We start from the raw sequence: 26447 nt of genomic DNA, 5'->3' as shown, positions 1-26447 counted from the left end.
CGATATCGAGAATTTATTTTATCACGACACCACGAAATTCGACATATCGTTACATGCTTAACAGATACCATACAGATACCCCCCATTCAACTTAAAGCATAACTGATATGAGTAAAGGCAGGAGAGCAAATCTAGGTATGTAAACGGTTGGTTTGCGCTGCGTTCTTCAGTTGGCAGTTACACCTAGTGTAAAGCTACTGAAAACCAGCAAAATCACCGTTTGTTTTAATTTATTCTTTCAGGTGGGTAACTGTCACCTAAGCACCTCCAGATTTTAGTAGTGTACCCTTAATAGATAATTTCTTTATATAGTTTGTATTGTGCTTTGTGATATTGTTTGAGGGGACTGTAACGTAAGTTAACTGCATACAAGTGGATGTAACCGTCACTAATGCTAGTGTAGTTCCTCAGGGATTTAAGCTGTTATTACTTTAATTTTGATAATCTAACCTGTGACAACACATTAGTTAAGGTTTTAAGGACTGTAACTGTTGATAGCTGTTCTTGATTTTGTTTAAATATGTTGAATTATAATTTATGGGTTATTGTTCGTCAGACGATTGAGCTAAGCTAACTAACGCTAACATCAGCTGTCACTTGTTGCCATAGCAACGGTAAACATTCACATACGGGCTAAGTGCAGAGTGCAGAATCAAGCTTCATTGTAAATATAGTTAAGATACATTGTATTTAACACAAGATGAGTAGATTTAGTAGTTAGTAAACTTTTAGAAAAGAGCTATTTACCGTCGCTCTGACGTCAAACAATGGAGACAGGTAATAAAATACTGAGGTCATCCTATCTACACGCAACCGCTGGCACCGGAGTCTTCCAAAAACTTCACCCTGGACTCCGGTTTCAAAGAAATGTGGTTTTGGGGGCCCAAAAGTGTGGTTATGTGTGGCCAAACAGTCAAATCGCATAGAATAATACACAGTTTCAGAAGTACACGGGTCCATGTGGACTAGGCCTCAGTCAGGAGAAGAAACCTGTAAAGTTATCCATCCACCTCTGCCTCTGTATCTGGCAGCAGAGTGATGGTTTGTGGCTCATTTGATACATCCTACCCTTGATGACTTCCTGCCATTTAACCAACCATATGCTCCATACTGTACCAGCATCATTAACATCTGAATCTAGTCCCCCCTCAGTTCTCATAGAGATCCATTCAAATGCAGAGAGGTTTTAGTATCACTTGTAAGGGTACCTGAAAATAAGATATAAAGAGTCTGGTGATTTTGATGGGTATGTCCAGGGTATATGACTTATCCATGACTTATCCAAGAGGAATCAAGGCTGGAATTGCTTCTAAAGGTACTTCCACAACGTACTGAGTAAAAGGTATGAATACTTATGCAAATGTGATATTTCTGTTTTTTATTTTTAATAAATTTGCAAAAATCTCTTAAAACCAGTTTTTGCTTTGTCATTATGATGTATTGTGTATAGATTGATGAGGGAAAAGATTAATTTTATCTATTTTCAAACTGAGTCTAAAATGCAACAAAGTTTGGAAAAAGTGAAGGTGTATGTAAACTTTTGACCTCCATTCCTCCATTTTGAAGACTTTGAAAATCCTGTTTTAGCTTTGTCATTGACCCATATGCATTCATTGCTGAAATCCAGGGACAACAGTAATGTATAATTTATTTTCATATAGGAGACCGTAGTCATTGGAGGTGAGCAGGTGCCAATCGTGCTTTTGGGAGACCCTGCTTATCCTCTCTTGGGGTGGCTGATGAGGGGGTACGCAGATAATGGTCACCTTATAAGAGAGCACAGTATGTACATGATCTTATCTTACCTTGGACAGTGGCTGCCATATGCATGTGTCCTATGAGCTGACTCTTGATAGATTTTCATATCACACCAACAGGTATTTGAACTACCGCGTAAGTCATGCGCGCATGACCATTGAGTGAGCATTTGGAAGGCTGAGAGGGAGGTGGAGGTGTTTGCCGAAAAGGATGGAGGTCCCCATCTCCAGGGTCCCAACAGTCATCAGCAGCTGTTGCATCTTGCACAACCTGTGCAGGTTGCAAGGTGAAGAGTTTCCTAAGGATTTGATGGCAGGAGCAGAAGAGCTGGAGCATGCTGAACCTTACATCGTTGCACCTCATGAGACGACAATAGAAGCCAAGAATGTGAGACAAGCACTTACAGCTTGTTTTAATGAGCAGAGAGCAGAGAATTGAATGACTGATTTGATTGATTCCAATAAAATGATTTTCTAGCTACATTTACAGCAATGTCTTTTATTGAACTGATTTTTTTTTTAAGTTGCTGCAACAGTTTGAGGCACTTACACAACAAAAATAGAATTGCAAGATATCTATTTTTCTAAATTTGTACAGCACATTTTAAAGTTGTCACTTGCATAAACAGTAGAAAAACAACAGTAAAAAAACAATACTGTTTCTTATGAATCAAACATTCCAATGGCTGTACCAGTGGCATATAAAGTGCAAGCAGTGAATACTGAACGAAATAAGATGTCTGTACTGAACATTTGCAAATAGTGCAACAAAGTTAAAATAAATAAATTTAAAAAAAAAAAAAAAAGGAAATTTAACTGCTTAGGAAAATTTGTGGAACTTAGAGGTCAGTAAAGGTGGATGCAGGCGTAAAACTTTTGAGAGTGTGGGACTGGTGAGGTATGTCTCGGTGCATTGAAGGCTGAAGGCTGATGGTCCAGGTGTTGGTCATGTTGAAATTGAGGGAATGAGGGTGGCCCCAGTGGATAGCATGGGAATGTGGCAGGCTGTGCCAAGATTTGATGAGGGGGGTGAAAGGCAGGCTGTGCGACCATCACCTGCAACATCATACCAAAAAGCTTGGTCTCAGGAGCATGCTGGGTGACTTGCAGTTTCTGTTGCAGATCCTCATCAGCCTGGTTGGAGAGCAAAGCTTTGGCAAAAGTCTCAATGGCTGTGTCAAACCTGGACTTTTTGCTCCAGGCACAGTGTTATGGGTGGCCTGACAGTCCTAGGCCCACCCACTTTTCGCAGGCTCACCCTAAATTTTTCTTCAAAAAAATAAAAACCTTTTATAATATTTTAATTTTGTCACGAATAATTCAAAATCAGCTAATAATCACATAATTTGTGCTAAAATAGTTTAAAAGTTTAGTTTTGAAAATGATTTTAAAAAGCTGGTTATATCTATTTTGATGCTTCTGCGCATGTTCAGCAGACGTGAGGTACGGGATAGGATGTAGCTTACCAGTAGGCTAGGCTAGCTCCAAGTGATCTGGAAGTGTGAATCAACTGCTATATGTTTAAATTCTTTTAGTAGGCTATGTTGTCTTTTTTTAGGTACCTTAAACATGCACAAACGGTCTCGGAGTCATCACTGCAACCAGGAGATGAATGAGAGCTGGTATCCACAACTCCAAGTCCTTAACAGACAGCCATAAGCCGTTTCAGGGCCAAGGACAGTGTCCGTGATCAGTAACACTGTCCTTAGTCCTGAAATGGCCCACACTAACGCAACACAGCAACACTATTGACTATACCAGAGTATAATAAAAATAATCCCTGTACTAAACTGTGCTAGGCTAATATATTGTTATTCACCACTAGACGTCTTTACAGAAGAACATGCATCTCTTATTGTGATTGTGATGTAAAATCATAACAACATCCCATTCATTCCTACATAGGCAGATTTTAAAAATTCCATTAAAAAATCAAATTGTTTTCAGCAAACTGCATCATATTCCTGTTCAACATGGTACATGGTACCTCTGTGATCAAGTGGTTTTACTGCAGCATTTTCAACTAATCAGATAATCAGAATTTGATGTAATTTTTTTTTTGTTTGTTTTGTTTTTTTGGAATTTATAGAATCTGCCTATGTAGAAATGAATAGGATACTGAATGGGCGACTGGTTTTGGTTCATTAATTGATCATTTAAAAGGCTGTAGTAAAAGAACAAGAAAGTAATGACTAGGGATGCGCCGAATATTCGGTAACCAAATATATTAGGCTGAATATTGCAAAAAAAACACACATTCGGTATTCGGTGGAATAAGTTAAAAGCAAGGCCGAATAATAGCGGCGTGGTTTGATAACGCAATCAAACAGCGTGCCGTGACAGGCAGAGTAAAATATGGGCAGTGTGGCGACACCGCACTCGCATTTGCGACTAAAAATAGTTTTGAGCGAGCAAAATAGGCTTAAATCATTCAGCACGCTGTGCGAGCAGCCTACAGATTTCAACCACCAGCAGAAACGAAAGGCGAATCCCACTGATTGTGGGTTGAACGGGGGTCACAGACACAGATAGTAATGTATTCCTGTCAAATACGGCGGCCATCGGCTTACCAGCGACAGAAAAGTCGGCTCCAATGACATCCTTTTCTTGGCGTATGGACTGCTCAGAAGTACCTGAACAGCCAAGCCAGCCGAACACAGGTATGTGGCGTGTCAGAGGAGAAACGAGCCGTTCACGGCCCACAAACTTCACCGAACTTTAGTGACTGTTCTTTACTTATGAAGGGGTTGATTCTTATTTCATTTATTTATTTTATTTTGATCCCCCCTATGTTCATTACTCATTGATGCTGTTTTTGAAGTATGAATAAGTCAGTAAGAAATTTATTCCTTTGAAATATCATTGATGTATTATAGAAAAGTGATTTATCTTTTTATAAATGACAAAAGGCACATCTGCCTCATTTTTGCTGTGGAATCGTGATACTATTCAGAACCATGATATTTTTATTGGTATCGTACAGTGGGATCCAATTTTGGTACCATGAGAACACTAATCTGGAGGGGGTTCATCTGCAAAAACTAATGAAAAACTAAACAACGTTATTTGGTATTCGGTACTCGGTATTCGGCCAAGCGTTTAATATTCTTCGGCTTCGGCCACAAATTTTCATTTCGGTGCATCCCTAGTAATGACAGATGTATGTATTTCAAGAAATGAAAATAAGAACAAAAAAGCAACTTTCCTGTTTGAAACAACCTTCGGGACCATTAGAGTATAGATTTCTGAGTTTACGAGGTGCATTTGAATGCACCATGAAGCCCTGTCAGCGTGTAGATGCTGCATCATACGAAGCGATGTAGACGGGCAATCGATTTTCAAGTGTAGATAGTGCGACAGTGCCTCTCCGAAGCGCAGATGGTGTGACCACAGTGCTAGATAACAGTGTAGCAGTCGTTACAAAAAAGTTACAGTTTTTGTTGTTTACTTGTTGCTTGTTTTACAGTAGACTTAGACTCTTAATTTTGTACACAGTCCTGCCATTGTACATGTGCATAACTGACATGTAGTAAAAATGAATTTGAAATGTAATGTTGTGTGGCTTATTGGAGAGGCTCCAGCTATCAGCTTGATACCATTTACGAGACAGTAACTCTGGTCTGAGTTGACGGTGAGGAGCTAATAGGAGCTAACTGCTAACAGACATAAGCTAACTACTAAGAGACTGTAGCTAACTGCTAAGAGATAGAAGCTAACTCTAATAGACAGAAGCTCTCAAAGCTCTCAATTTTTGCATTTCTCAAGTCATTTTACCTTTTCAGCATTGTTTGAATTGGCTATAAAGACATCACTGAGGACTACCCACAGGTGTGGGCGAAGAGGGTTTGTCTAGCTTAAGGCTGAGGGCAGCAGTGTACTGCCACTGACTGAATGGAAATGAATGGAAGCCAGCATGTGGATGGGAGGGCAGATGGGAGGACAGCTTGCATAGACCAATAGACTGAAACCAGCGAAATGCGAGATAGATATGCATAGTTTTAGAGCATCAAATCATACCAGCGTACTTTGATGTCAAAATGCGTGCCTGGTACGCAAAATGCATACAGGTTGGCAGGTCTGAAACATGTCAAAGAAGAATTGTTGGCTGATACTTAACACAATAATTTTTCTAAGTCTGACTCACTTCACAGTACAAGTCAATCAAATTTTGAAACAAAGTTAATTATGGCACTGTGCCATATTGTATTTTAAGACACTTAATAATAATATTAAGAAGTACCTGTTGCATTGGTTCTACCACTTCCACCGCACTGTTTCCTCTGGCCCATAATGTGGATTATGTGGAAGCATCACAGTCACCACTTTCTACACACAAATTTTTTTTAAGTCCCACCAAAACATACTCTAGACCAGAGGTTCCCAAATGGTGTGCCAAGGTACACTGGTGCACCATCATGCCAGTCCAGGTGTGCCTTGAAATTCTGTGACAACCATAAGATTATTACTGCAACATTAAACCATAAAAAAGTTATGAATACATTTTCACTTACTATGTCAGTATTTTATACACACTAATTTCTCAACATAATTATCGACCTTTGAATAAGATTCTTTGGTTTAGTAGATAAAAATAAATCTTAACAAAGTGATATCACTCGCTATAGAGGCTATTTTACCTTTCCTGTAACCATTTTTTTTCATTACTAATTAATCTGTCATCATTTTCTCCATTAAATCAATTAGTAGTTTGGTCCATACAATATCAGAAAATGGTGACAAATGTTGATAATTGTTTGCTGAAGTTCAAAACTCCAGTATCAGCTCAAGTTAAAGGAGATCGAGAAGATAAACTCACAGAATCAGCAAACACACTCACCTTGCAGCATGGTCTTAAACAAAAGGGATTCAAATAGGCCACTTCCATATTTAAATAACCTTCCTCTTCCTGGATTTTCTCCTGAGAGGATTGATGAAATTAGTCGGCAATTAATTATGTAGTTGACAACTAAAGGATTAGTCGTTACAGTTCAAATATGAATACAGGTGTGCCTTGAGATTTTGGCTTGTGTTTGGTTTGCCTTGGTCACAAAAAGTTTGATAACCACTGCTCTAGACAACAAGCTGCAAAGGTGTGTGTTTGGGTATAAAGGTGAAGAAGAAAAACAAACAAACGTCTCCATACAGATCTCCAATACTTGTCACTGACTGGTTGGAGTAGTGCTATTTTCTCAACATCATGATCAACATATCTGATGCATTAGGGGTTGCTTCTGAGGTTGGTGTCCAGGCACCATTATCTGCACACAAAACAGGGCAGACATCATCACTCAATTTGACCTGAAACAACATTAGTCTTTCTTGATGAGAGTCTGTAACTTTGGGCAGACATTAATGTACATATACCAGTCAATAACCTATATATTTGGGAGCAAAGTTGTGTGTAACATTGAAATTCACATGGTTGTGTGAATAGGGTACCACAGGGCATTGTTACATTACGTATTTCTACGTACATGATTGCTTATCTAGCCAGTTATCAGTTAATGTTACAGTAAACAGCATAAAGTTACGTTAACCTAGTTAATGAATAAACTAAATATTTTTATTGAGGTGACTGGTAATTTTTAGTAAGCTGTAGGTGGGTCAAACATACCAGGCTGGTCATCTGGTGTTACTCCAGTCCAACTGTTCTCCTCACTGTTGATAGGCTCCATGGTAATGATGTCCTCGGAGTCTAACATCCCCTGGACCAGGGCTATACACTGGTCTATCGCCGAGCACTGCATCGCTGTCTTCGAAAAAGGGACAGGTTGTCCTGCCCCTACCACTTCTTTTGTTAGTATCCTTTGCCCTTCTGTATGCAAGTTTGTGGGGTTTTATTTTTCACTGACACTGGAGCCAGAACCGGTTGTAGCCATTGTCCGCCATTATTTTTGCCATATCTTCATAGATGGAGTGGTTGTGGTACGAAGTGCCCAGTTTCACCTGGACACTTTCGTCGGACCAAATGGAGAGCAGACACTTCGTCTTACTGTGACTCCATCCTTGGCTATCATCCGTGTTTTCTTTTTCTTGGCAGTCACTACCCAGTAGGGCCGTAACGGTACATGTATTTGTGTCGAACCATTCGGTACGCGACTTTCTGTTCGGCACGACCCTGTACCAAACTATTGGGCGCAGGATATTATTATTATTTTTTTTTTATTTTAATTCCGTTTTTGCGGGCCGAACCATTTAAAATATCTAGTTCCCCGACGGACATAATTGAGTGACGGACCAAGTCTGACCGTAAATCTCTGCTTTCACTTTGTGCAGCACATTCTCGCATTTTGACAACATGGCAAGTGAGCTTGACGAACCTTTAGACCCACCTGCAAACCTTAAGTCCTCCGTTTGGGAACACTTTGGTTTCAGGGTAAAATACGAAGATGGAAATAAGCAAGTTGACAAGACAAAAGCAGTGTGCCGACATTGCAGAATAGCAGTCGGATATGTACTTGGAAACGCGTCTAACGTGCTAACACATCTAAAGCGACACCACCCGAGTTTGAATGTTAACTGGCACGACTAGAAAAAGCAATCTGGTACAAACTACAATATCGCCGTCGTTTAAAAAGAAAGAGCGTTTCCCTGACCATCGCGCCAAAGAAATAACCAACGCCATTGGAGTTGAGTAAAATTGTTTAAGCTGCACTTTAGATGTAAGTATGTTTTGTTTACTGCACTTTAACAAAGTGGGAAAGCTAAGTAGGTTCCTAGTAAAACTGAATCTGAGCAGGCTTTAAAGCTGACCAGCTGCACTCTCCTTTTTATTTTAATTGAGTAAAACTGTTTAAGGAGAAATTTATATTTATATTTTTCATTCAAAAAATGTGTTTAAAAAACAGCAGGATTTTATTTTTCACTTTTATATTTCTATTTTCATTCAAACAATGTGAAAAAGCAGGATTTTATATATATTTGTGTCATTCAAAAATTGTGTAAAAAGAGTTAACTGCTGTGGTGGTATGTTTTAATAAGGTTATCAATAAGTAAAAGATATTTAATAGTTGTCTATTTTTTTCATTACTGTACCGAAAAAAACGAACCGTGACTTGTGTACCGAGGTACGTACCGAACCGTGATTTTTGTGTACCGTTACACCCCTACTACCCAGTTAGGGTTATTGTTGTTGTTGTTGTCTTCTTCTTCCTTCTTTCTGTGTCCAGCTGGCGCACCTCGCTTACGTATTTCCACCCACGGAGTTGTCGCATGATTGGAGGCGCATTTGCATTTACACTTGTGTTCGATGTGGTCACAATGCGTCCCTGACCACCTTCAGAAGTGGTTTGGCAGATCAGATAACAAACCGTCCTCAGTGCGTTTCAAGTGTATTTACACCAGTACTTTCATGTGGTCAAGAGCAATCTGATTGCAATCCGATCATAAAAAACACGTGTTAATGCCAGGTGTAAAGGGGGTTAACAAAGACCTATTTAATAGCATTTAATATTTAGTCATTAATGTTCAGTGTTTCAGTCATTAATATACAGAACAAGCTTATGCATGGGTGTAAAGCTATTTGTTAAGTACTGGAGCACACGCACATGCACAGTTAAGGTTCATTTTAAAGTTTATGTATTCACCGTTCCTACATTAGTCAGCTCTAACTCAAAAATGAAAGGATGTTTTGCTGCCTTTTTATCTTTACTACTATAACTAGCAGCTACAGACAGTGAAAAAAATAATGTAATTCACCGTGTTGCTCAAAGGCTACTGGCAGCTACCAGCAATTTTTAACCTCTCTAACTCTGCCAGGACGCCGACGTCCTCGCTCCCCTCCTCCTCTATTAAATGGTATCTCCCAGGTGCACCAGAACAGCCTAAACACACATAGTCCAAAATCGCGGTGAGTGGTGACAAGTCATGTCATGCCGTTTTTCGATGGGAAAAGTTACAGGATTACTCGCAATCTTATGTGGAGCTGTTAGCAGGGATGTAGCTGTTCTATAGGTAAGAGTTTCACTCCTACCACTATTTTTGGCTGAGATACACCATCTAGAAAGTGGGATCATAACTTTCACGTTTCATATGGCTTTATTAGGTGATATTTCATGGTGTTTCTGTGTCAAAAACAACATCAGCTATCACAATCATGCCTGATTTCAATCATTACAATGTTAGAAGCTGGCTGAGTGTTGTTTGATCACTGACAGCACTATTTTGAAGCCGAGTGACCAACTTGTCTTTTGGAGACTTTTGGAGTTTTCATTGATCGTGTGCCAACAACCCCATACTGTCATTTACTGCTCAGATTAAGCCACACAACATTTTTTTTTTTTAATTTCAGGCAAAATATTCAATTTTTTTACTGACTTCAAAGGCCCATACTCTGTCTCTGTATCACCTAGTGTTTCTGACACTTTCACAAGAAACTTAAGAGAGTTTTCTTTCTGGCAAGACCTCATGCATGCATGTAGTCAGAGCAGTTCAGAAGCTACAGTCATGCGTGACATAGACTTTAGTGATGATTGCACTTTCAAGCGCTTTAAAAAAGGTTTATGAATTTCAACCTTATTATGTGAATTGTCAATATTCTGTTTCCTCACTTTGAGAAAAAAAGCGGTGGAGCATCTTGCGGTGCTCTCTGCTCTGCAGCACTACACCCCTGTTAGTAAGGGCACAGAAAGGAAAGACAGAGATACCGACCATGCAAAGGAACTCCAGACACTCAGCTGCCATGACATTTTGCAGTGGTATGTAGTAGGGCTGGGCGATAAATCGATTTTATCAATCAATTTGAATTTGTCGTTTAGGCCGATTTGTTTTAATGAAAATCGAGTTTCTATTTAAAGTCCGCCACCGCCGCTCCACGCTGGGCTCCCGTAATTCAGAGTGGGCTCACCCCCCCCCCCCCCCCCCCCCCCGCGCACGTGATACACAAACAACATGGCAGCGAGCGGGGAAGAACTCGTTCTCAAGAAAGGGAACGAGTTCTTCAGCGCTTTTGTGTGCACACTGTCTGTGTGCTCACCTGCGCGCACGTGTGTGTGTGTGTGTGTGTGTGTGTGTGTGTGTGTGTGTGTGCGTGTGTGTGCGCGCGGTTATTCAGCCTACCATTGAGATGGCTAAAGCAAGCTAGACCAAAAATCATGTACATGAGATCAAAGACAAGACTAGACAATAGCTAATTAATATGCACATGCCATTAACTGCAAGTTAGGGGAGATCACCCTCATTGTTATGATGTTTCAAAATGACAGATGTCCTCAGACTTTTCCATCATTGATTAAAAAAACAACCTTTGCTCCCTCTGCTCCTTCTCCCTCTTTTCTCCGTCTCAAACCTCCTCTGCTAAAGTGACTCAGCAAAACTAACATGGGCAGACATTTCCCCCTCAATACTGAGCTGTGCTACTATAATCAAATTGCTTTTGCTGAGATATTGCTTAGGCTTGCTTGCAGCCCACAAAATATTCTACTGAGGGTTTTTCATTGAATACTGCCACATGAAAATCCTTTAAGCATTGTGATGTGAGCCCCTTTTAATTTCAAACCCACTAAGCTCCAGGCTGTGCTCTGGTATTATTGAGGAGGGCTGAGGGTCTTTTGGTCTGATGAGCCTCGTACTGGTCTTTAGCAGCCCTCTCACTGCTGCACTCAGTAACCTTACACCAGCATTGTGCTCATAATGTGATCATTGGAGTGGGAATAGGAAGCAGGGGGGCCAGCGAGTGTAAACACATTATCATGAGACACAAGCATGTCCTCGGCTAACCTCAAAGCTCAGCTCTGCACAGGCTGATGATTTATCTTAGATCTCAGGCAAGAACCTCAGGCAAGACTCCAGCCACTCAGCTGTTTACCGTCAGCTCTTGTTTTAATTGAAAACACTGCTAACATTGACACAGTTACTGAACTTGGATCTCTTGCAAATCAACCCTTGCTGTCCCTGAGTCCAAAATGGCTTGCAAAAAATGAGTGGTTTCCTCAGAGAGGAGGTCAGGGAGTTTGTGTGTGACAGCAGGGTGGTTTTAGCCAAGAACAGGAAGAAAAGCTTGTACCCACATGCATGCAAGAACCTCAGGACCCACTTCAGTAGGATATTCTGCGATATTGATGATGTCTGTGGGATTACTGTATTTGCTTTCTCTGTCTAATTCTTATGAGAACAAAAGGAAAGCATCACTAGAAAGAACAAAGCAAGAATAGTATCATGAAAAACATGGTAAAAATGAAATCACAACAATATTGTGTGGAGTAAAAACAAATACATAAGATAACACAAATACTTAAAAATTCAACAAAGTGTGTTCTTTGACAAGTTATTGTCAAGTCTTCATGATCTTTGTAATCGTTATTTATTTGACTGGGATACTCTGCTGTCTAAAAGCCATAAGAAAACTGGGCCTTTTAGCTTAAAGCAGGGGTAGGCAGAAATCTGGGAAAATAAAACATTAGAGTTTGTAAATACAACCTCCTCCTGTAACTCCCCTCTCTGTCCAGAGCCCCTCCCACCAGATGACCACAGACATAGACACGCTTCATACACTAACTGATTCATGTCATCTTATTTTATTGTAGACTTGCACACAGCTCCTTCTTTGAGCAGCTCCTTGCCCCGCTCTCCCCCTGTTTATCAGACCACAAATGAAAGTATTGCTGCAAGCATGGAGAGCTGTGAACTACTTGACCAGGAGGACACAAGGCAACAGCTCTGAAATTGTGGTCGGCGGCTCAAATCCAGTCCAGTGTGGGGTGTCACAACATGCTCGTGGCCAGGAACACAGGGTCTAACCTGTGTAATGGCAGCAAGAGAAAGTTTGCTGATCCGGGGGGGAGTCGGGGCTGTCTGGTCCCTCCGGAGCTTCAGTCGCTGACTACAGAGCTGCTGCTTGCTCTTCTCCTGGCGGGGTGGTCTTAAACAGCAGGGAGTGAAACACATGACACTCTGTGATCTGGGGCTCTCGCTAACATTTACTAGAAACGTGAACTTGAGCTTTTGGCCTTTGGCTCTGGTTAGCAGAAGGCTAAACAGTTAGCATCATTTACTCTCCATCTCTGAACACTTAACCCATATTGACATGTTTTATTTGGTTTGTTGTCAGACTCTCTTTTAATTCTCTTTCTGATAAGTCTGGGTTTTTTGTTATCATTTCACGTCATTCATTTATTTGTCACATGGAAATATACAAGGTACAACTTCAGTGAAATGTGATTCCATCAGCTCCCTTACCTTGTGCACTTTGATTTAGTTCTTTCAGGGCTCCAGACTGCAACCAAATGGTCACATTTTGTCGCACACAAATATTTGTTAAAAATACTTGCTCTTGTGAGACCCAAAAATTTGCAGTTTTTTTTTTTTTTTTTTTTTTTTCATGTTGTAAGACGAGGGAGCGAGTCCGCCAGTGTAGACCAATGTGTGTGAGAGGAGGAAAGTCCAGGAGTGAGTGATGAGATAACTGCAAGGATCACGTCATCTACATTCATCAGTAGGCTTGTTTGAGATAAACTGGGCCTCACCTGGAAAGTGGATGAGAGCAGGCGGCTGCTGTAGGAGGCAGTGACAACAAGCTGTGGTCAAGTCAGAGGCTGAATCCAAATGTCCACCCTCTGCAGACCACCTGCAGACTGAGTCCTCACAGACTTCAATTGTACGTAATGTGATGTATTTACCTTCATCACGGAAAGTCTGCGAGGGCAGAGACTGCAATTGGCTGGTAGACAGCCCTCAAGACCGTTTTACTCATTGCCGTGGAAACGTTCAACTATCGCTGCTGTCATATTCATATATATGTCATATAAGTTGATGAATACTGCCTACTAATCTGTTCCTGCAGATAATAAGATATAAATCCCATGTATAGCCTTTTTTGTGACTTAACAAAATTGTATTAATACACCTCCATATAATAGGCTACACAGAAACGGAAATGTTTGTAAATAAGGACAGGACTATTACTCAATAAATTGGGTATTGCCTCCATTAGAAGACCTTCTTTTGTTGTTTTTTTGCCTTTTTTTTTTTAGCCCATTTCACTGCACATCCTATTAGGCTGCAGTTTTAAAATGCATATTCATTCCCGCAAAAGCCTATACATATTTCTGTATTATGATGTGGTTGAATATTACTTCTGGCCAACACAATTCAAGTAGCATTTTAATAGGCCTAACTATCAATAACTATTTCATATATCCATAGGTTGTTTTCAGCAATTGAAAAAACCACAATGTCACTTCCCCTCTGCAATGAATTGTGGGTTATTAAATCAGTGAAATGTGCTGAAGTCTGCACCCCAAGCAGACTCTCTGGAAGTCTGCAGAAAATCTACTTTAGACCCCTTGTGAACTGGTTAAATTGTAGACGGCCCGAAGCACCAGACTTCCCAGGAAGCGCAAGGTCTGCAAGTCTGTAAGTGCGGTAAACTCCAGACATTGGGATTCAGCCGGGCAGTTTCCAGCAGCCCTCAGTCCATACCAGAAGTCACAGAAACACAATACAATGATGATGTTTGTCGTTGATTGATTAAAATTTATTGGACTCATACATCAGTTTGTTCTCAGTCTCCAACTATTTTCATTATGAAAGATTAATTTATTAAAATGCTTTACAAGCTTTCAGTTTATGTTACAATTTATGTTCATGGTTCAACCTCCATTTTACATGAATTCTCATGTAAATCTGCATCATATCAGTTTACTGCTGCAGAGCAGCTGAGCAGACCTGTTGCCTCAACTACATAGGGCTCTAGTTTCCCGGCGCAGCGCACAGTGGCGAACCCCGCGCAGAATTAGTTTCAAGCAGCGCAACCCGAGGCACGCTCAGTTTGGTAGTTTGGCAGACCGAGGTGTGGCGGCACAGCAGGGGGAGGTGTCGACAGATCCAGCTTGGCGCAGTGACAGTTTCGTGCCAAAAGGCTTCGCCGAATGTGCGCTAAGAGCTCGCCAGCTGAAACCACGTCTACTGTCAGCGCAGGCGGAGCGCAGCCGGTGTAAGCCGAAGTTTGGCTGACCGACGGACAGTGTGCACACGTCACCAAACCCTCACAGGCAGGTTTCCAGAATATCAGGCACATTGACAATGCAATAAATACCCCCAAAAAAACACTATTCAATGCAACTATCTGCAATCAGCACATAAATGTATCTCTATATCGACTGTCCCGTCACATCTGATGTCAGATCAAAGGGGCTTGGCATTGCTTGGCACGTTTGGCACGTGTAATGGAAACCCAACCTGATTTGATTAACACAGCTGCAAACTAATGAGTTCGCATCCTCTCAGCCAACCCCAAACAGCCACAGCATCAGATAGGGAGTATATATTCAGCATTTGTCATCTTAGAAAAGCAAAAGAAAAGAAACAGAGTGAGACTGCGAGAGAGAAAGGGAGAGCGCACACGCGCACGAGAGAAACGCAACATTGATTTACGATTGTGGTGACCTCCTCCCAGGCTACCTTTGCATCGTCAGCCCGTGGAGGTCTGCTTGCAGTTCCGTATATTCGGACACTGCAAGCTTGGACCTCCCAGACCAAAACATCCGTTTTGTGTGTGACACTGCTGCTCTCTTCTGCCATGGCGAATTGAGTAAACTCTCATTACACCTTTGCACGGCAAATTTAAGGGCGAGGAGAGGGACTCATTTGATTGATGTGATGTGTGTAAAACCCACTCCACGCCTTCTCTCCTACCTCTTTCCGACTTGCGCAGGTAGGAGGAACGGAGGTGGGACAGACAAGTAGCTGCGCCAGCGTGCACGGTGTGCCAAACTTGCAAAATCCGACTGGCCACACCCAGTTGGTGAAGCGCAGTTGGTGAAGCGCAGGTGTGCTGCGCCCCCGCATCGCCCGGTCTGTGAAACTAGAGCCCATAGTGTTACCCGATACTCATGTTCAAGAGTCCATACCAGCCTTCACATTAAAGTAGACAAGATTAGCCTTCCTGTTCACCTACAGTGCAAGTTTCTAATCAATACTTAGACTGGTGCGAAGGTGATTCATCCAGCTATTAAGTGTCTTGTTCCTAAAGCCTTCCCCACTGCCTTCTTACTAGCATCCTTAGTGGCTTGAACATTAAGAATACTAGAGAAAACACTTAAGTTAACGACAGCTCCTTTCTAAAATGTAGCAGTTGCTGGAAGTTATTAAAGCTGCAAGTATACTTTTGCTGCTAGGTAAATGTTAATTTTTGAGTCTAGACCAACCGACAAGAGCCTTTGTCTATGGACCTGACTTAGCTGCACACAAGCTGTAATTTTACATTACTGAGGAGAGGCTAGGGGATTTTTTAAGAAACCCTTAAATCAAATTTAATAAGTACAGAAAACTGCTACTTTAACAGCAGATGAGTTACTTATTTTTAATTATACAGAAGCTTACAGCAGTAAAACAGCAATACCAATCAGATGCAATAAATGCAATCAATAGAGAGTTGTTTCAAAAACAATCAAAACATTTTTCCCTCTCCCTTCCCTATTGCTCTTTTACTCACGACCCCCTTGGATTATGGAGAATAAGGCTGGAAGTAAAAATGTAAAATCTCAGAAATCTATAGTAGCAATTCGCACAGGGGACTGAGTGCGAACAGGATGAGCTCAAGGTCGTTTGTCCCATCTCCTCCTTTTGTTTTCGTTTCAGTCCATTATAACTGCAAAGTTGTTTTGTTCAGTTGAAATCGTTTTCAAATGGAAAAACTTTGTTCAGCTCCCGTCCTCGTTCAGAGTGAGTGCCCCCCCAGCAATCGATCAGGAGTCTGCACTTCTCTAAAACCTTGAGTTTTTATTCCTTTTTCTCCATCCCTACATGGACATCCTTCACCAAATCTCCTCCTTTACTACCCCTAAATGGATATCCTACATTAGTTCATCGGAAAGCACGAGGCTAGCACGAGGACAGTCACAGATGGTGTGATCACCTTTGCTATGATAAACAAGTGATACGTGACCGAAACTTGGTGTCCTTTTCTAAAAGTTCAGCACATTAGTTCATACCCCCCAGCGGCCCTGGTCATGAACCGATGTTTTTGCTGAGCTTTGCTAATCTGTTAATCAAACCATCTGTTTTAATTCAGGTACTTCCCATTTTCTCCAGCCATCTGTGCCTACTCGGCAGTCTTTCTACTTTCCACCGATCCTTTCATTTCGCCATTTATCCAATACACACACAATATCATTAGTTCATGTTACATGCACTCATCATCATCATCTGTCCTTTATGTTTACATTTGAAAACGTCAACATGTCTAGTTAGCAGCTAGCTAGAAGTGAGTTGATTTTCTCATCCTGAAGAGTGACTCAGTGACCAAAGCCAACCACAAAAAGCACCACCAAGACCTGAAAAATAAACTTAAGAGCCTAAATTTACCAAATTTTAGCATAGCTGACTGAGAGGAGAGCAGAGGTTGACAGTTGATTCCAGTGCTGGAAAAATAACTTTCTCTGCAGGATTTGCCACCATTGAAACAGACCGTCATCAAAGGGATGTGCATCTGTAGAACAGCCAATAGGAATGCTCTCTCTCTTTCTGAAATGAGCTTGGATTGGCCAAAGTCTTTCATCATGAGTTAGATTCTCTTAAGCCTGTAAAGAGCCAAGAGGAGGAGCAGAAGTATAGTGTTCTCTCAGACCACTTCATTCAAATAAACAAAAGAAGTTTGTGCTCTCAAGAAAGCATCAGCACTCAGTGAATAATAGGGATGCACCGAAATGAAAATTTGTGGCCAAAGCCGAATAAAATTAAACGCTTGGCCGAATACCAAGTGCTGAAATACTGAATACCGTTGTTTCGTTTTTCATTAGTTTTTGCAGATGAACCCCCTCCAGACTAGTGCTGTCACGGTACCAAAATTGTGACCCATGGTAGGATACCAGTGAAAATATCATAGTTCTGAGTAGTACCATGATACCACAACGAAAATTAGGCAGATGTGCCTTATGTCATTTATAAAAAGATAAATCACTTCTCTATAATACATCAATGATATTTCAATGGAATAAATTACTTACTGACTTATTGATACTTCAAAAACAGCATCAATAAGTTAGTTAGTTAGTTAGTTAATTCATTTATTGTCCACAATGTGGAGATTTGTCTTTGGTCTCATAACAAACAACAAGCAGGACAACACAACAACAACAACAACAGCAACAAACAGCAACACTTACACACAGACATCTTCAGGGCAAAAAGCAGGACAGCAGTGGCAGTTACATTACAACACATCAACAGGACATGGCGTTCAATGCCCCAATTGCGTTAGGAATAAAGGAATTTTTAAAAATATTACGATTAGCCCTTGGCACTTTGTAACGTCTACCAGAGGAGAGAAATTCAAACTCCCTATTGAGTGGATGAGAGGGATCGTTTGCTATTTTTACAGCTTTTTTACTAAGCACTTCCTCGTACACGCTACTTAAATGTTTCTGTCTTATTCCTATGATTTTTGAGGCAAGGTTTACTATCCTGATTAACATAGCAGGGATGAAAATAAAATAAATAAATAAAATAAAAATGAACCAGCCGCCCTCCTCCCCTGACAAGTAAAGAACAGTCCCTAAAGCGCGGTGAGGTTTGTGGACCGTTACCTGCCACAGAGAGAGAACTGTGAAGGGCTCATTCTCCTCTGACACGCCACATACCTATGTGCTGCCACGGCTCGGCTGTTCAGGTACTTCTGGGCAGTCACGACGCCAAGAAGAGGACATTATTCGAGCCGGACTTCTCCGTCACCGGTAAGCCTATGGCCACAGTATTTGACAGGAATACATTCCTGTCTGTGTCTGTGACCCCCGTTCAACCCACAACCAGCGGGATTCGCCTTTCGTTTCTGCTGCTGGTTGAACTCTGTACTGGCACAGCGTGCTGAATGATTTATTTTGCTCAAACAAAACTATTTTTAGTCGCTAATGCGAGTGCAGTGACGGACGGAATAAAATATCGCCACACTGCCATCACCGCATACTGTTTGATTGCATTATCAAAGCACGCCTCTATTATTGGGCCTTGCTTTTCACTTATTCCACCGAATATCGAATGTGTGTTTTTTTGCAATATTCGGCCGAATATATTCGGTTACCGAATATTCGGTGCCTCCCTAGTGAATAACCTCCTAAGCCCTATGATCAGCTATTATGGCAAGGCTTAACTATACAGACCAGTGAGCAGTGATAACTTAACATGTCTTTGGGGTCATCAGGTGGGAACCTCGTTTCACCAGTGTTTCATCTAGTTGGTCCAACGACACCTCCAGGAGGCCAGACAGTGATCTCTGGCGTCCCAGAGACACTCCCCTAATGCCAGGTCTCACTGCTCCCCACACCAACCCAACAACCTCCTTTACCTTACTTACACATGGCTTTCTCAGCCCAAACAGCACTGCCACCTTCAACAAACCAAGGCTCCGTACATGCGAGCTCCAGGTAGAGACATTGCCAATACTACCGTTCCTGGCATTTTCACCATGCTCTATTTCACTCACTACATAGCATAACTCCAATATAAGCTAAAGTTAAAGGAGATAGAGAAGATAAACTCACAGGCTTTCTCAGCCCAAACAACACTGCCACTTTCAACAAACACAGGCTCCGTTTATGCGAGCTACAGGTAGTGACAGTGCTGACACTACCTATCCTAGCACATTCACCATACTCTATTTAACACGTTACATAGCATAACTCCAATATAATGAGATAGAGAAGATAAACTCACAGGATCAGCAAACACACTCACCTTACAGCATGGTCTCAAACAAAAGGGATTCAAATAGGCCACTCCACTTAAATAACCTTCCTCTTCCTGGATTTTCTCCTGAGAGGACTGATTGTTGGATCTCTCCACCTGATCGCAAGGAGTTATGTGCTGTGCCTGCTGGCCCCCAACTGACATTATTCCTCCTCATCCAAATCCACACACTAACTCTGGCTGCTTCATCTGACATTTCCTTCACTGTCTTCCTCAAACTTTGTCCCCGCACTCCGAGTTCCCCCAGGAGCGAGACAGCTGATCTTGCTATGAATCCCCTACACCCCACTTTCACTGGACAAATCCTAGTTTTCCACCCTCACTGCTCAGCTTCTGCTCCTAGTCTGCATACCTAAGCTTTTTTCTTTCATAGGCTTTTTCCCAAGGAACTGTCAGCTCAATGAAATAAACTATCCGTTGACTCACTGACCACAACACTATGTCAAGCCTGTGCTTGGTCCATCTATTTCCTGGGGAACAACAAGCTTTCCCCCTAAAACTACTTGCATTTCCCAATCACAAGCACCTTTTAGGCGGCCACACCCTTGTCTCCTTACTAACTTATCCCTTCTGTATTCCTCCCCCTCACGGACAAACTGAATTGCTAAACTCATATTCTTAAAACCTTCTGAATGTACCTGTCTTCGTTTCCCTTAAATGCATGCAGCTAAACTTTTCAACACCTGGTTATGTCGCCATGTATATCGGCCTTATGACAAGCTAACTTTACAGCCTGACAAAATATGCTTTAAGGTTGTGGTACCTATACACAATGGGCATGATGGGTCCCCATTTACCCACATTTTTACATTCTGGGGGGTTGGTAACACATCATATGTAGCCCCTACCAGGAATCTCATATGATTCTCCTCCATAATCCACAGGTCCCTCCAACTAAGCTTCCTCTTCTCTACACTTTCCCAATTCAACCACTGTCCCTGCTTAGCCTGGGCCACTACCTTTGCACCCCTTAATATCTCTTCTTGTCTACCTATCTGTTCCACAACCACACCTGCTTTATTCCATACCGGTTTGCCTGAGTCAAGCCCCAGGCCTCCCGGCCAAACTGAACATTACCTACAATCTCTGCATGCCTAAGAGCTGCGTCTGCCTCCTGAACTGCCAATCTTGGGTTCCACTTCCTACCCTTGGTTGGATTTGGAACCACACTCCTAATTACCATGTCCTTACTCCCAGATAACAAGAGCTCTGTCCTGACCTTGATACATTTAAATTCCTCTGTTAAGCTAGACACTGGCAGCTGAATGGCCACATTAACCTAGGATATAGCCCAAATTGCAGACACCACAACTTCAACTTTCCTGGAAGTTCTAATTTATCTATTCTATCCAATCCTTCAGCCACATCTTTTCTACATTTCACCACCTGTTCCTCATCATTCAACTCCACATTGTCAATCAATCAATCAATCAATCAGTCAATTTTATTTATAAAGCCCAATATCACAAATCACAATTTGCCTCACAGAGCTTTACAGCATACGACATCACTCTGTCCTTAGGACCCTCGCAGTGGATAAGGAAAAACTCCCCCCCCAAAAAAACCTTTAAGGGGGGTGAAAAAAAATGGTAGAAACCTCAGGAAGAGCAACTGAGGAGGGATCTCTCTTCCAGGACGGAAAGACGTGCAATAGATGTCATACAGAACAGATCAACATGATAATGCGTATGACACAATGAGACAGAAATAGAGACAGAGAAAGAGAGACAGAGACAGATAGAGATGCAGGACAGACGGTAATGACAGTAGCTTACAACAACATGAATGAAAGTAATAATATAATTAATATTACAGGCTTTAATATTACAGGCTATTGTGGTACAATATGTTGAAAGTACATATTAATATCTGATCGTATACATATGTGACAATAATATGTGTATAATAACAGTAGAAGTATGACTAATGATAGCGGCAGCAGGAGGGCATCTGGCAGGACCACAGCAGCGGCACAACCACACACGTCACACTATCCAGGCACCACTGTGATATGAGTTAACCTGCGAGACAGTGGAGCACAAAGGCTCCCGAGAAGAAGCTGAGTTAGTGACATGCAGTACGGCCGAGTTAGCAAGATGCAGTAACAGGACATGAGAGAGTGAAGGAGAGAAGGTGCCCGGTGTATTATAGGAGGTCCCCCGGCAGACTAGGCCTAAGTCAGCCTAACTAGGCCCTGGAACAAGGCAAGCCTGAGCCAGCCCTAACTATAAGCTTTATCAAGTCTAGTCTTAAATGTGGAGACGGTGTCTGCCTCCCGGACCGCAACAGGAAGATGATTCCACAGGAGAGGAGCCTGATAGCAGAAGGCTCTGGCTCCTGATCTACTTTTGGAGACTTTAGGGACCACGAGTAACCCTGCATTCTCAGAGCGCAGAGTTCTGGTGGAATAATATGGCACTATGAGCTCTCTAAGATATGATGGAGCCTGACCATTTAGAGCTTTATAAGTTAACAGTAGGATTTTAAATTCAATTCTGGATTTTACAGGGAGTCAGTGCAGAGAAGCTATAACAGGAGAAATGTGATCTTGTTTCTTAGTTCCTGTTAGTACACATGCCGCTGCATTCTGAATTAGCTGGAGAGTTTTTAAAGACTTACTAGAGCTACCTGATCATAGGGAGTTACAGTAATCCAGCCTAGAGGTAACAAAAGCGTGGACCAATTTTTCTGCATCTTTTTGGGTCAGGATAGGCCTAATTTTCGCAATATTACGCAGATGAAAAAATGCAGTCAGTGAGGTTTGTTTTAAATGAGAATTAAAAGACAAATCTTGATCAAACATTACTCCGAGGTTTCTTACGGTAGTGCTAGAGGCCAGAGCAATGCCATCTAGAGAAACTATGTCAGCAGATAAAGAGTCTCTGAGTTGTTTGGGGCCATGAACAATAACTTCAGTTTTGTCTGAATTTTATATAAGGAAATTGGTGCTCATCCAGGTTTTTATGTCTTTAAGGCAATTATGAAGTTTAGTTAATTGATTACTTTCTTGTGGTTTCATCGATAAATACAACTGTGTATCATCTGCATAGAGTAAATGGGATTGGTCCGAGCACAGAACCTTGCGGAACTCCAAAACAAACTTTAGTACGCAAGGATGATTCATCATGAACATGAACAAACTGAAAACGATCAGATAAATAAGATTTAAACCAGCTTAGTGCAGAACCTTTTAGGCCAATTAAGTGTTCTAGTCTCTGTAGCAGAATTTGATGGTCAGTTGTGTCAAACGCCGCACTAAGATCTAATAAAACAAGTACAGAGACGAGTGCCTTGTCTGAAGCAATGAGAAGATCATTTGTAATTTTGACTGCAATTCCTCAAATAAATTATTATCATGGAGAATATCACACAGCTGGTCTGCGACTACTTTCTCAAGGATCTTTGAAAGAAAGGGAAGATTAGATATTGGTCTATAGTTGGCTAACGCCTCTGGATCCAGGGTGGGCTTTTTTAGGAGAGGTTTAATTACAGCTACCTTAAAAGACTGTGGTACATAACCTGTTAATAGAGATATATTGATCATGTCTAATAAGTGAGTGTTAACTAAAGGTAAGACTTCCTTAAGTAGCCTAGTTGGGATGGGGTCTAAGAGACACGTCGATGATTTAGATGAAGAAATCACTGCAGTCAGTTCTTGAAGAGAAATCTTCAAGGAGAAGCAAACTAAATTTATATTACAGCTGTGTTTGAGGGCAGATAGGTACTATCCGAGGACAGGAGATCATGAATTTTGCCTCTAATAGTTAGAATTTTGTTATTAAAAAAGCTCATAAAATCATTACTGCTAAGGGCTAAAGGAATGCAAGACTCAATAGAGCTGTGACTCTCAGTCAGCCTGGCTACAGTGCTGAGAAGAAACCAGGGGTTATTCTTATTTTCTTCTAAGCTGAGTAATAATTTGCTCTGGCATTGCAGAGATGTAGAAGCGAAAATCAGTGCCTGGAAGTGGGCCGGATGGCACCCGACCTCGCCTCCTACTTCTCCTGCAGATCATTCTCTGATGTTGATTTAGTACCTTAGGTTCAGTTGGCAAACACTTAGAGAATCACTGGAGTCGAGTAGAATCAGGTGCAATCGAGTTTAATGTGTTCACAAGTAATAACACATACAACTCACTGAGTCAGGCTCCGTAGCACGACTGAAGTTTCGCTCTCTGCGTTCTCTCTTTTATGCTGGTGAAGATTCGAGAGAATCTCCACCCTTTTCCTTTAATCCTTCCCACCTAAACCCAAACCTATTGGTGGCAGATCCTTTTCTTCTTAGCCTTTTCCCATCTGGTCCAAATCTATTGGTAGTAGGCCCCTTGGGCCCTTGCCCAAACATGACCTAGGCCTGAAAATCCCCAAATTCTCCCACCATTAGATTCGAGTATAGTTTCACTTTATTTTTTAAAAATATATGAAACCTAGGGACGTTCTCTATACAGTCCCCTGTGCTTTCAAACAGTGTGAGCTTAGAATGTGTGTCATGCAATACAAACATTAAAGAGTGTGTGTGTGTGTGTGTGTGTGTGTGTTATTATTAAACAATACATGGTTATTTAAACAGTACATGGTGTGGTGTTTGTATGCTCTTCAATGTGAATGCATAACCTTGTGTTGTGAATACATAAACTTGTGTAACATTGTTTTATCACAAATAGATGCATAACAAACAGTTTTATAGGAACTTATAACATAACACATGGTTATATGTTCTTCACTCTTAATCAACTTATGCAGTTTAACACCTTTACCTGATTAAAGATTAAATCTTACACTACAGAGGCCCCTCTTATATGTTTTGAGACTGTCTGCCCAGACTAAACGAGATTCTTCCAGTTTGGTTAATCGCCTATTCCTTTCAAATTTTTGCAATATTTGTTTTAACTTACAGGTTTGAGAGTTATACCAAGGAGTGATCTTTCTTTATTTGTTAACTTCTTTTTAAGAGGAGCTACAGAGTTGAGTGTTGTTCGCAGCGAGCCTACAGCACTATCGACAAGATGATCAATTCGGGAGAGTTTAAAGTCGGTACAGGAAAAACCTCTGTTACTGAAGGACATGGTATTAAATTTAACGACGAAGGAATCATTTCCTTAAATTTTGCGACAGCACTATCTGATAAACATCTAGTATAGTAACTGTTGCTGAGTGGCATGTAATCAAGTAAAAAGAAATCAAAAGTTATTAAATAATGATCTGATAGATTCCTAATGGAGGGATATCCGGTGGAAAACCTACTATCCTATTCTTCTCTAAATCTAAATATGTATTTCCCAAATATTCTTCAACCTGTAGACTTGCTGCTTTATGCTGCCCTCCCTTTTCCTGGTTAAACAGTCCTTCAACAAACTTAGAAGGGTCCCTGAAAAAACCTGTCCTTACATGTTCCTTCTTCCTCCTCTTTTTCCTGAGATGCTCTGCCCTTCTAAGAACCGCTAGCCTGCTTCTCAATTTCTCTTGCAACACATTACTTCCCTCCTTTTCTTCTTCTGTAGCCTTTTTCCACTGCTTTCTTAACTGTCTCCTTTCCTAACTAACTTCTCTATTTCTCTTTGCCGCCTAGACTTACCTGACTGTACCCTCTCACCCCTCTTTCTCTCATGCACCCCAAACCACTCTGCACCATATGAGTAAATTATATCTCCCATCTTTTCTAACTTTTCTATTGCATTTCCTCTAAGCCTGCTTAAGATTACTGACAAATCTCTTTTAACGATCTCCCATTCTTTACTGTCATTTGCCCTAGGCCATCTAACTCTAACCTTTTGCTCCATGGTTCTCTCTCTGACTGGCATACTAACCTCAGTGTCACCTGCATCCTCTCTTACTACCCCTCCTCCTTCTCCTCCTCCTCCTCCTCCTCAGTGGCAGTGTTACTGATATCCTGTGAACTGTGGTTTTCTACCTGTCACTGAACTTCATTCGACTGACTCAACTGACTTCTTAGGAAGTACTGATCAGTGTGGCTACTCTGCCCATTCTTTGCCACACACTTCTTCTTTCCCTGATGAGTTCTGAGGCCTTTTATTGATGTTACTTTCTGACAGCCGTAAGGATAAATCTGAAGCATCTTGTTCTCGACTGTGCTACTTTTGTCCTCTACAGATGCGCTCGCCTTGCCCTGAGTGCTGCTAATTCTAGCCCTGGTGGATAGGTCCGTGCCCCTATCCTTCACTGAGTCACAGATCCAATGCATAGTCGTGTCCGTTCCAATGTCTGTCACCGTGTAATCCACCTGTGAGTCATTTTCCACCCCAGCTCTTGGTGACTCTTGGGGTATTTTCCCTGTGTTGGCTGTAGCTAATTTTGGTTGTAGTAAAGCTGCTAGGCCTCACCACTGCTACCACTGAATTACAATATGCTTAAAAATTATTATGGAATTTTTGCCTTATGACACCAAAATAAAACTGCCTACCCCAGCTGTAATACTTGAGTCAGCAGAAGTTCTCAAACTGTAAAGAGGAGCTATGTTTCCAAATCTTGGAGCATCGTCTCTAAATCAAAGTAAGACAAAGAATAATGATAGGAATTACAAAATTCATTCATATGAACTGGGTGAGTGTTTGAGTTGCATCTCTCTCAGTTTTGTTGGGGAGGATTAATGTTGAATGAATGAATCGATGTATGACAAAGTTGTTTAAGTAACTCATATAATCTCATGTATTAAAGATTGATCTGTGTCTCTCTCCATAGAAATTGAATGAGCAAGCAGCTGCCATGTTTGAGTCAGGAGAAGAACCGGATGTGTCAACGGGTCTCGGCATCATGAACGAGCTGGTGGTGCCCTGCATCCCTCTGTTGCTGAACCATGACACTGAGAGGGACCTGTTGGCAGTGGAGGACATGAGGAACCGCTGGTGCTCCTACTTGGGCCAAGAGATGGAATGTGAGTCCCTGAAAAAAGAAGACACACACACAGCCAATTAGAGAATTAACCAATTAACCTAAGTCTAAGGTTACAAGTGCATCCCCCATACCTCTGCCAGAGATAATCAGGTCACTGCCC

The 26447-nt window shown here is 41.5% G+C and overlaps 1 protein-coding gene across 10 annotated transcripts in view; it reads left to right on the top strand.

Moving 5' to 3' along the window:
- The window catches only part of usp25 (ubiquitin specific peptidase 25), a 256799-nt gene that overhangs the window by 191059 nt on the left and 39293 nt on the right, over window positions 1-26447 (top strand). For 8 of the 10 annotated variants that reach the window (XR_007450541.1, XM_049591477.1, XM_049591475.1 and 5 more), the window contains one exon: window positions 26135-26327. Coding sequence is in view for 7 of the 10 variants with exons in the window: in XM_049591477.1 (XP_049447434.1) it covers window positions 26135-26327 (193 nt within the window). In the remaining 3 variants the exon portion in view is untranslated. Of the gene's footprint in view, window positions 1-1661; window positions 1783-1877; window positions 2247-25546; window positions 25679-26134; window positions 26328-26447 lie in introns of those variants that run through there. The other 2 variants (XR_007450543.1, XR_007450542.1) reach the window with 2 other exon arrangements.

This window comes from Epinephelus fuscoguttatus, linkage group LG12 (genome assembly GCF_011397635.1).
Source record: "Epinephelus fuscoguttatus linkage group LG12, E.fuscoguttatus.final_Chr_v1".
Classification (NCBI taxonomy): Eukaryota; Metazoa; Chordata; class Actinopteri; order Perciformes; family Serranidae; genus Epinephelus; species Epinephelus fuscoguttatus.
This window is presented reverse-complemented; position numbering and strand designations above follow the sequence as displayed.